At 37.2% G+C, this 10,361-nt stretch overlaps 1 protein-coding gene across 5 annotated transcripts in view; it reads left to right on the top strand.

The window, feature by feature from the left end:
* The first annotated feature begins 279 nt into the window (after positions 1-279).
* Positions 280-10,361, top strand: part of LOC149543011 (UV radiation resistance-associated protein) — an 81,095-nt gene continuing 71,013 nt past the window's right edge. For all 5 annotated transcript variants that reach the window (XM_089797943.1, XM_089797941.1, XM_089797942.1 and 2 more), the window contains exon 1: positions 280-595. In XM_089797943.1, coding sequence (XP_089654069.1) covers positions 428-595 — 168 coding nt within the window. In that variant the 5' untranslated portion in view covers positions 280-427. The remainder of the gene's footprint in view (positions 596-10,361) is intronic.

Genomic DNA, 10,361 nt, shown 5'->3' with positions numbered 1-10,361 from the left:
AAATAATATACTTTAATCTTTAATCTTATATATATATATATAGGAAAACTTCATTTATTAAAAAAGAAAAGTATATCGACATCCCATACTTCTTCAGTGACTTGGTGAATTTGTATCTAAATCTTGACTAGATATATATCTAAATTATTTTGGAGATGTAAAGTGTATTCTTTTTAACACAAGCATTTGATTCCTGTGGACAGCTATGTGAACCAGTCATTCTCACCAAACGGCTCTTCAAACACGCTATTTTGCCTGCCTCTACATAACAGTACCTGCGTTGGCGTGGCAGGCACAAGGCCAACTTTGGGAATTCGGCATTTTGAATAATCAACAGAAAACAAAGAGGTGGAGGCGGGGAGGGGGGCTGGAGGAGACGGCGGATCCTTGATCTGCAGGGCTAATGAAGAAATGAAGGTCGGGCTTGATGGAGAGGGAATGGGAAAGGGAAAATGACATTAATGTTAAAGTCGAGGTGATTGAATGGGATGTTTATGTGGAGGAAGCGGTCCGCATATGGAGTTTGCGGAGCAGTGTGGAGACGGCCACAGCCAAGAGACACGATCTCTTCGTTAAATTGGAAGCCAAACTCCAGGTTTTTCCCATTTGCCCTATCTACCATTGTCACTCTGTCTCCTCCCTCAAAAAAATGTAGCTCGCATGTTTCCACATTTTCAATTTCTTATTTCTTCGTTTAAACGTTGAGTTCGTATTTTGAATTTTTATTCGACGTACATGCTTCTCCTTCCTTTTGATATTGTTCTTGTTCTTCTCTTGTTTTTGTTCTTGTTTTGGGTCGCTCTATGCGAGTCGATGGAAGAGTCATTGATCGACAAACTGAATAATGCTCATTTACTATTTTTACAGTTGGGAAGCACTTGGCATGACAAAAAACAAGATTCTACAATTCAAACAAACTCCCAACCACGATGACTTAATTCAGTTGACCCTACGATGGTGTAATTTGGAAATTCTTGCTTTTTATGACAATATAGCTGATAAGGAATAAACCAAAAGCTTGTCAAATACTATAATATCCCAGAGAAGTAAGTTAAAATGGGAGTCCTCAGCCACCTGAAAAGAGTAGCATAACAATGCCAATCTTTTTCCATTCAAATTTTCCCCAGATGGTATTTAATGGTTGGATGCAACCTTTTGTCTACAATTAAACGAGGGTTTTGGATGGGGTCCTCATCCTTGCATAACACAGCAAGAAAGAGTTTTACAAACAAACAAGCCGTGAGCCATGTACAAGGTAAAATAACAGCTTAAATCTACTTGTAAATGCTCGAGGGTTAAAACGAGTTAAAAAATAAGGCCATCATCGAACAATACGCAACAAAAGTGGAACAAACAATCTTTAGCGTCCCCCAGCCAGGACTGTGTCCGCTATCTTTATCGTGAGAAATATACCTTAATTTTTTCTTTACTGCTGTAACCGTTTTAAATTTTAATCAGTAAACCAGGAAAGCTGCAGTTGTATCCTTTCCTTGTTTTTGGAAGCCCAGCTTGAGAGCAGGGGAGCTAAACACTAGACGCTTCTAAATACTATTTCTGTGTGAGAGGAGCAAATATTTTACTGCCAGATTAATATCAGCAGCAATTTTTTCTTACCTCCTTAAGCCCATTATGTATGTATCCTAAGCACCTATTTCAGAGCTTTAACCTCAGGAAAGGAAGCCACTCAAGTCATTATTTTTGTTGAACTTCATTCACGAGATTCGACATTTTGGTGAATTTTTACTCTCCCCAAACTGCATCCGAATTTTATGATATTTAATATAATATTATTTAAAAAAAAATATTATTTAGTTGTTTTCTTAAATTTTTTTTAGCATTGTTAAACTATTTTGACAACTTTGGTGATCTATTTCTTATAATTAGAAATAGATAAATTTATATAAGGAAATAGTAATGCAGACATTTTTTTCCCCAAATGTTTGCTCTTGAATTTTTTGATTGCTAAACTTGAATTCAATCCTTGTGACTTAGGAAGCCACTGTGGCAGCCAGATAGCTCCTAGCAGTGCTGACGTCCTGCCTCATTTTCTAGAAACCCATATGCTCTGCTCTCTTGGGCCAAATGTTGCGCCTAGCTCTTAACAATTGGGTTGGGGACTTTTGCCTTCAAGCCAAGCTGAAACTCATAACGGACTTAACCTTGCAAACAATTAACACCGTATCATCCTCGCCTTACTGGGCTAGTTCTATGTGGTCAATGAAATAGATCCAGCCACAGAACAATAAAAAATTACTGTCATCTTGTAGTCGAAGCTGGCCTCCTAAAAATTGGTATTTCTAGCCATTTTTGAACCCTTGCTAAATGTAACACAAACCAGACACTGCACTACACTCCAACACTTTAGAAGATCCAGAGACAGTCCACAGTGAAACACCACACAGAACAGATAAAACTGGTCTCCACAAGCTAAAGAAGTAAGAGGCCCTGAGTGTCACATGCAGGAAGCATCCAGTTCATTGCAACCGGAGCCTACTCAGGCTATTGCCAAAAATAAAATCGCCAAAGAATGCCCACTTAAAAAAAATAGAAGAGTGCAAGGAAAGTTAGGCAAACACGGGTGAGGCCCAATCACAAGCCACCTTTAATGACCAGAACATAAGAACAAAGACAACATTACTGTATCCCCTCATTTCAAAACAAACCTTCCAAACCACTAATCACTTGAATAACTATAAAATGGGACAAATCAATTACTTCAATGGCTAAGAATCGGCTGTTAATTTATCTATATCGGCATGTGAAAAAGATATCTGCAGAGGGCATAAATGAGACAAGTGCTTCTTTTTGGAAACTGTTACCTCTCAAAGTTGGACACGACTTCATTAATAAGCCCAAGATAATAATCTTGGAATCACTGCTCACAACCAGTCTTTTCTATAGTTACACCACCCTAGGGGACGGGGGGACGGGGGGACAGAGGGGACTTAATTTGGGGACGGTGGGGACGGTGGCAGGGGAGAGGAGGGTGTGTGTGTATATATATACATATGGTACTTTAAATGCTAGTTATGAAAAGATTTATTGCAATATAAGATATAAAGATGTAAAAGAGTAAATACTTGAACATTGGATGGAATTGGAACATTGAACATAATAAGTCAAATCAGCCAATCGTCAACATTGGAATGTCCCCCATCTTCAGTGGAGGTGGCAGAATTTGGTGGTGCCACTGGGGACGGGGGGACGAAGTCCCCAAGTCCCCGGTGCGTCCAAGTCTCTGGGACGTGGGGCAAAAAGGGGGGGACACGTCTCCATGTTACTATGGTCTTTTCCATCCCACAAAGCCTACCAAGTATAAACCTTTAACACTTTACAAGTTCAAACTATTCCACTTCATAATTAGAATGCACTCTGAGAAAGAAAAAATAACCCCTATGTGCAAAAGCTCCTAAAGAGTCTTGAAGAACTGTATCAGCTGTAGCGAAAACTGGGCTGAGCCAAGATGCCACATCAAGTTCAATTTCCAAAAACCATCCAAAGGTCTAGGCCATTCGATGTTGGCATGATGATGATGATTGAGATGATTAAAGTGTCAGATTGGTTGGATCATCATACTAATATTTTCATTACTGGCAACAAAATGATCTATAGGTCATAGATTGACTATATTGATGGCCAGATTGATCAAATAGACAAAATTGTGAAGAGTATAGTGTATTGGGTAAAACATGGTTAAATGTAGTAAATTGTATGCATGGTAATACGATTGACGAATTATTGTGTTTGGTTGATAGGATGTGTTTATTAGAGGTATATGTCTCAATTTCTGAAGAAATATCAAACGAAGATTCATTCGAAGTGAACATTTGATGAAGTCTATAGGTCACAGTATGAAGAACAAATAACAGACAATATACTTCTTTAGATCCAATAATCTAGTAAAGATTATGTTGTTAGTTGAAAAGTCAAAGTGATTTGTTGTGATTAGGCTGATATCAAGGCACAAAATTCAAGGTTATAGCACTCGCTTATGGAGTTTGAATTGCTTTTGGGACCGACTAAGGGTAATATGTTTTGGGTTTTTCCACCGCGTTAAGAACAAATAAAAGGTATTGAAAATTCAATGTGCAATGACATTTGGTGGAATATTTGATATTGTGGCAGTAGTATAGTGTGCTAAAAGCAATCAAGAGCAGAGGACTGGTCAATAGCTTATTGAATCTGTCATGCATTGAATGCAACAATCAGATCATCTTGATTTAGTAGGTTGACAAGTTAAATCCTCTAACAGGGTGAGTAGTATCCTAACAGGTCTGAAGATCAAATCTTCTAACAAAGTGACTCATAAAAAGAGTTCTAAATCCCTTCACAGGGTATATCATAACATATTTTCATTGTAAGTTCCTAACAGGGCTAAATACTCTTAATTGGGTGGATGTAATGCTCCTAATAGGGCAACTTATTACTGCAATATTGAGTTGCGGGTACTAATTCCCACTGTAGTTTCCCCCTTTGACCAATGGTTTCCACATGAAAAATACTTGAAGAAGCCTAACAACTTGGGGAAGGTCCTTGAAGGAGACATGAAGTCTTGAAGATCAACTTGCAGAGGTTGAACATGCAATTGAGAGGTTGAAGGATCAACTAAAACATTCAAGAGGAAAGAGGAAAAGCCTATGTGATCAATTGGAGGCATGTAAGTAACAATGAATCCAAGGAAGTTGAAGCCCTAGAAGCCTTGTCTCAATAGAATGAACGATTGCACAAGGCCAAAAAGAATACAAAGAGGGAGTTAGAAGCTTTGCTCATCAAGATGGGCTAGGAAATGAAAGCTAGGAAAGTTGGTAAGGAAGCAAGAAAGGTTGTAGAAGATGCCCTACAAGCAAAATTTGATGAGCTCTTCAAATCTAATAGGAAGTTGGCACCTTGCATGCACATCTTCATGAGACTAATGAGGAAATGCAAGATCTAAGAGGTGCTCAACAATCTGATGATGAGGATTGAAAGTTTGGGTAGAGAGAATGAAAGATTGCAGAATGAACTAGATGCAACAAACAAGTTGCTAAAGAGATTTAATGAAAGTTTTGCAAAGATGGATAAGCAACTTAGGAACCAAAGGATGCATGGTGAGACTCATGGTCTTGGCTATACCAGATTTGAAGTTGGTGAATCATCTAGATCCAAGAAGCCCAAACAAGATGGCAAGTCTCCACCCAAGGTGAACCAAAAAAGTCTCGGTAAGAAAGCCTAGAAATCTGTTTGCTTTGACTGCCATTAGGTAGGACATATTGCAATTACTTGTAGGAATAGGTGCAATACTCCTAAATGTTCAACAGTTCATACTACTAGAGTTTGTAGAAATAGGCTAAATGTGTTTAATGGTCATTGCAATAATTACAAGAAGTTTGGTCATAAAGCTAATGAGTGCAGGACAAGATTGATCAATCAAAGGACCTTTGTAAGTGAAAAGGGTCCTTATCAAAATGGGCATAGGTGGAATGCTACATGCTCACATTGCGACAACTATGGATTGAGGATCGACAGAGGTAATGCAGGACTTTGAGATTGAGGATCAATAGAGGTAATGCTAGACCTTGGAGGTTTGCTGGGATGTCATGTTTTCATTGTCACAAGATTGGACATATAGTAAGGTTATGCACGATAAAGAATAATGAAAAGCTACTAGTGACTTAGGAAAAGACCAGAAGGGAAAGAAAATTGCTATGGTTGAGGAGACAGAATCAAATGAGCGAGGTATGGATCAAGAAGGATGAGAATGAGTTGTCGAGGGTCTGCATCTCCATTAGGTGTAGAAAATTCATCTGCTAACTAAGCTTGCATTAACTTAGGGGGAGCATTCATTGGCAAATGCATTTATGAGTCCCCTAGATGCATGTGTAGTAAGTTTTATCTACATAATTAGATGCATGATGATGTGATGAGATTTGGTATGAAGTTTGGTTGCATGATGAGATGATTTGCCCTCCAAGAATAAGATTCTTTTAGTGAAATGGTGGTTGTTTTGCTCCATTGATGATGCATTTAATGGTGATGTGCAACGATTGATAAAAGGCGATTTTGACTTCATTTGTCACTCACGCATTTAGAGAGCAAGCACAAAAGTGACAAAAGTGATTATCTGAGCTATTGAAGTCATTTAAGCTACCAAATGAAAGATTAATTGGCGATTTAATACAAGGTTGAGTGCTATGTTCAAGTGCTCTTAAAGAAACCCTAGTTTTACAGTCTTAAAAGGTATTCCTTGAATCTTAAGCTTGAAATTGTAAAAGGTATTCCTTGAATCTTAGTCTTAAAAGGCCCAAAGAAAGAAATCAGATGAACCTAGTGAAGGGGAAGGAATAAAGTCCAATGAAGGACACCAGGAGATGAGAGCAAGTGAAAAGAAGTCCGAGGTAGTTATTGCCCCCTCTAAGAAGACTATTCAGACATAAGTAGTTGTCACCCTATTGATAAAATTGTCGATAAAGTAGAGGAATGGAGAATAATGGCTAATGTTAAGAGTTACTATGATAGTTTTAAGGAAGATGAGTAAAAGAGGATTGAATGTGCAATAGTATTTAGAATGAACAACCCAAGTAAAGCATTGGTAGAGTTGCAAGGTTAGATAGCTACCTCTATGTACAACACATTAGATGCTAGATGGAAGATTGCTTTGAGGCAGGATAAAGAGTTGATAGAGTATGTCTTGAAGCAACTCCAATCAGAGTCATCACCTAAGGAGATCAAGGAGATTCTTGGCCAAACAAGATGATACTTTAAGATCAAGAAGAGTTTGACCAAATTACTCTGTAGAGAGACACAGTTAGGCCAGAAGGAGACTCAGAAATATGAAGGAATTTTGTTAGATGAGAAGGAAGAAGAAGAGGTTCGAGAAATTAATGATAAAATAGAGAAGGAAGAAGAAAATTAACCGAAGATTACACATACAAATTAGGGACAAAAGATAGGCAATGCCAAGGTAACTTTTGATGGAATCTCTATTCATAGTGCCACTAAACAACCAATGGAAGTACTAGACATGGCAGGAATAGACCAAGTCATGGAGGACTTAATGATTGAGGATGCCACTATCAATACTCCTACTAGGGAGTAGATGCAAGAAATAGAGAAAGATGCTACCAATAATGATGAAAACAAAGTTGATCAAGCATAAACTGAGAATGTACAAACTGAAGGAGCAAAGGAGAAGCCATAAGAAGTAGAGAAAGATATTGGAGGCATGGGAAAAAAAGAAGATGTTCTCAAAACCTTGTCTACATTGAAAAAAATTACTGTTGATGATGAAAATAACTTATCGGTTATTAGAGGGATAATTGATCCAAGTTCAATGAGTCCTAAAGAGATGATGAATGTAGCTATGACAATCAAATCTAAAGCCAAAAGAGATCAAAAGAAGGCGGAACAAATCGTTGAATCGACCATAGACATATTATCAATTTGGTGCAAGATGCAAAATTTGATGAAAAAGGCCACACATATTGAGCAATTAGGTTAATTAGTGTCTGCTACTGGAGAGCAAATGTAGAGTCTTGAGGAAGCTTCCATACGAAGTGTGGAGAGAGGGTATGAAAAGAAGACATGACAAATTGGACATAGAGGATTGTCTTGCATCAGGGAGCATTGACTGTTGGAGTCAATCATTTGAGAGAAGCATTAAAAGCAGTCGATAAGATACTTCTATTTCAGATTATGCAAATTTTGTTAAAGATTTAGATAGGAAGAGGTGCGAAGCTCAACAAGAGCTTAGGTTGATAATTGCGGACTTTGATCCTATCAAGCAATCAACTACAAGTTTTGGAGCATTTGTAAATATTGTCAATCACAAGCTTAAAACTTACTGTAGTGAAAATGAGAAGAGGGTCAGTAGTTTGATGGATCTACAAAGTCAACTAATTCCTAAACTTGACATTTTGCAAAAGGGAGTTAAGGAAGCAGAGGTGGTCTTAGCCCTTCCATGATATGAGCACCATGGATGCCTTAGAGGAATTAGCGTATTAGATATGTAGTTAGTTTGATTGAAAAATTGAGGATATCATGGCAAACTGATTTGTGGGTGTTGAAGTTCCACTTTGATTAAGTGTTCAAAAGGCTATAAGTGTATACCGGTCATACATTTTTGTATTTTTGAAAGTTTTGCACACATTTGTCATTGTTGTCAAAGAGGGAGTAGTATAAGGAGAAAACTTTGCACAAGTAGTGTACTACACAAGGGAGTTATAGATCAAATTTTGGAATTCTCTCTATTGCTATTTTTTTTTTCTCTTTTTTTATTGACGGGGGAGTCTAATGCATTGTTATATTCAAATGCAAACTTTAAATCATCAATTGCATATTCAACATTCTATCTTTCTCATTTTATTGAAACTACTTTTTGGGTTCTTAAATCTTCTTTACCATTTATATATCATACATTGAGTCTGTAGAAGTACATAATTTTATGCTTCCGATTCTTCTGAACATTCATCAAATTCACTCAAGTAACAGGTGTAGGGATGGTGTGGACTCATACCCAGCTGTTTAGAATGAATCTGCACAATCATATATTTGAGATATTAGACTAACTTTAGGCTCTTATAGTGTTTTCACTATTAAGTCATAGAAAATTGTAGCTTTAGACTTATTTCTAAGCTATTTAGGAACTGCTTATGAAGAAAGCATTCAATATGGAGGAATTATCCACTGTGCACACTTGTTTTCCCAGTTTTTTTGATTGAATCTAGGGGTGCATAGTTTCGTGTCTTAAAATTCCTTTGATTTTCAAGAGTGGAAGAAAGTATCCGATACAACTAATAAAGCTATTGTGCAATTCTTGCTGAATGTGGCAGTTATATGAGAGAATCCGAGACCCATAAATTTTCCAATTCAGGGAATCCATTTGGCTATTTGGCTAACGTCATGTTTTTGAAGATATGTATGTAAATTTTTTCCACAATTTTCTATTTAGAAAAATGTTCAACCTTTGTTTAATAGCATGCCTGTTGATATATTTCCCCTATATTTTAAGGGAAAGGCTTCCAAATGATGCTAATCTTTGTTAAAATTTTGATCCAGAAATATAGATAAACAGCAATAACAGAGCATAAACAATACGCAAAGGACACAAAACATTTATCTTGGGAAAAATCCTTCCACTTGAAGGGAAAAACCCAGCCAAACTAGCAAAATATTTCTTTTATTGATTAGGAAATGTTCATAGTACAAGGCTTTCACTTCATTGATTTACAATATGCCAAGCAATAACATAAATAGATATCATAAGACTCTTCATCTTTCACACGAAGGTCTATTTGAGTCCCAAAAATAAGACCCTTCATACTTCTACACATTAACACTTCACATTTCCATACGTATGCTTCTTTGCATGATGTATGAGATATGTCTTTTTATATAATATTAACATAAATATTCTCACAAATGTCTCTTTCAGCTAAAGGTGGCCATAATGGTCATAACAAACACATTTCCATTTTATAAGAGCAGAGATGAAGATCTCTATCACAGCTACAAACTTTAAAACTTTCTCTTAGCAAGAGATAGATTTTTAATGAGGCAGGTACACATAGCTGCAACCAAAGATGTCAATGATATACTCTCATAACATAACATATGTTATCTTAGCATAACATAATTCACCACAATTACTTCATAAGCACATAAAATAAGAGTCATGTAGTCACACGCATGACTTTCATCATGCCTACTTGTAGAGGGTGATCCATCATACCTACTCATACGTGGTAGAAAGAGGGCTTTTATCTCAAAGCTTCTTCGGGAGAAGGATACCTATCCACCATGCCTACTCGCAGAGGGTGGAACTAGAGCTTTCACCTCAGACTTCCCCAGAGAAGAATGCATTTCTGCCATGCCTACTCACATAGGGTGGTCCACCGACCTACTCGGAGAGGATCGAACAAGGGCTTTCATCTCAAACTTCTCCTAGAGAAGAATGCATTAATTAACTGAGATTTTCTCTTAACAAAGACTCCCTCTTAGCAGGGACAACTTTAATGACAAAGACTCCCTCTTTAATGACAAAGACTCCCTCTCAGCAGGGACAACTTTAATCACCACAATAAGATGGCTGACTATTGCATAAACTTGCAAAGGGTTGGACATCTCCCACTGTCTCACTATCTCCCTCTGAAGCTGAATAGTCTCTCTCTCTAAATATGATCTTCCCCTTTTAATAAAGTGCCATCAATTTAGTATCAAGACTGCAAAAAATAGTTGCAAAATCTCACTATCCCATTGCACCCATAAATGAAAATGAGTTTTGGCATCTTCCAGAATAACCTACCAGTCTAATCACAAACTTTTGCATAAATTCAAGGTAGTATACACATGATTGAATTTTGATTGACGGCACTGAAAATTAAAAC

The sequence above is a fragment of the Cupressus sempervirens genome, chromosome 8, assembly GCF_028749045.1.
Source record: "Cupressus sempervirens isolate cs-2001-9-10 chromosome 8, ASM2874904v1, whole genome shotgun sequence".
NCBI classification, from domain to species: domain Eukaryota; kingdom Viridiplantae; phylum Streptophyta; class Pinopsida; order Cupressales; family Cupressaceae; genus Cupressus; species Cupressus sempervirens.
This window is presented reverse-complemented; position numbering and strand designations above follow the sequence as displayed.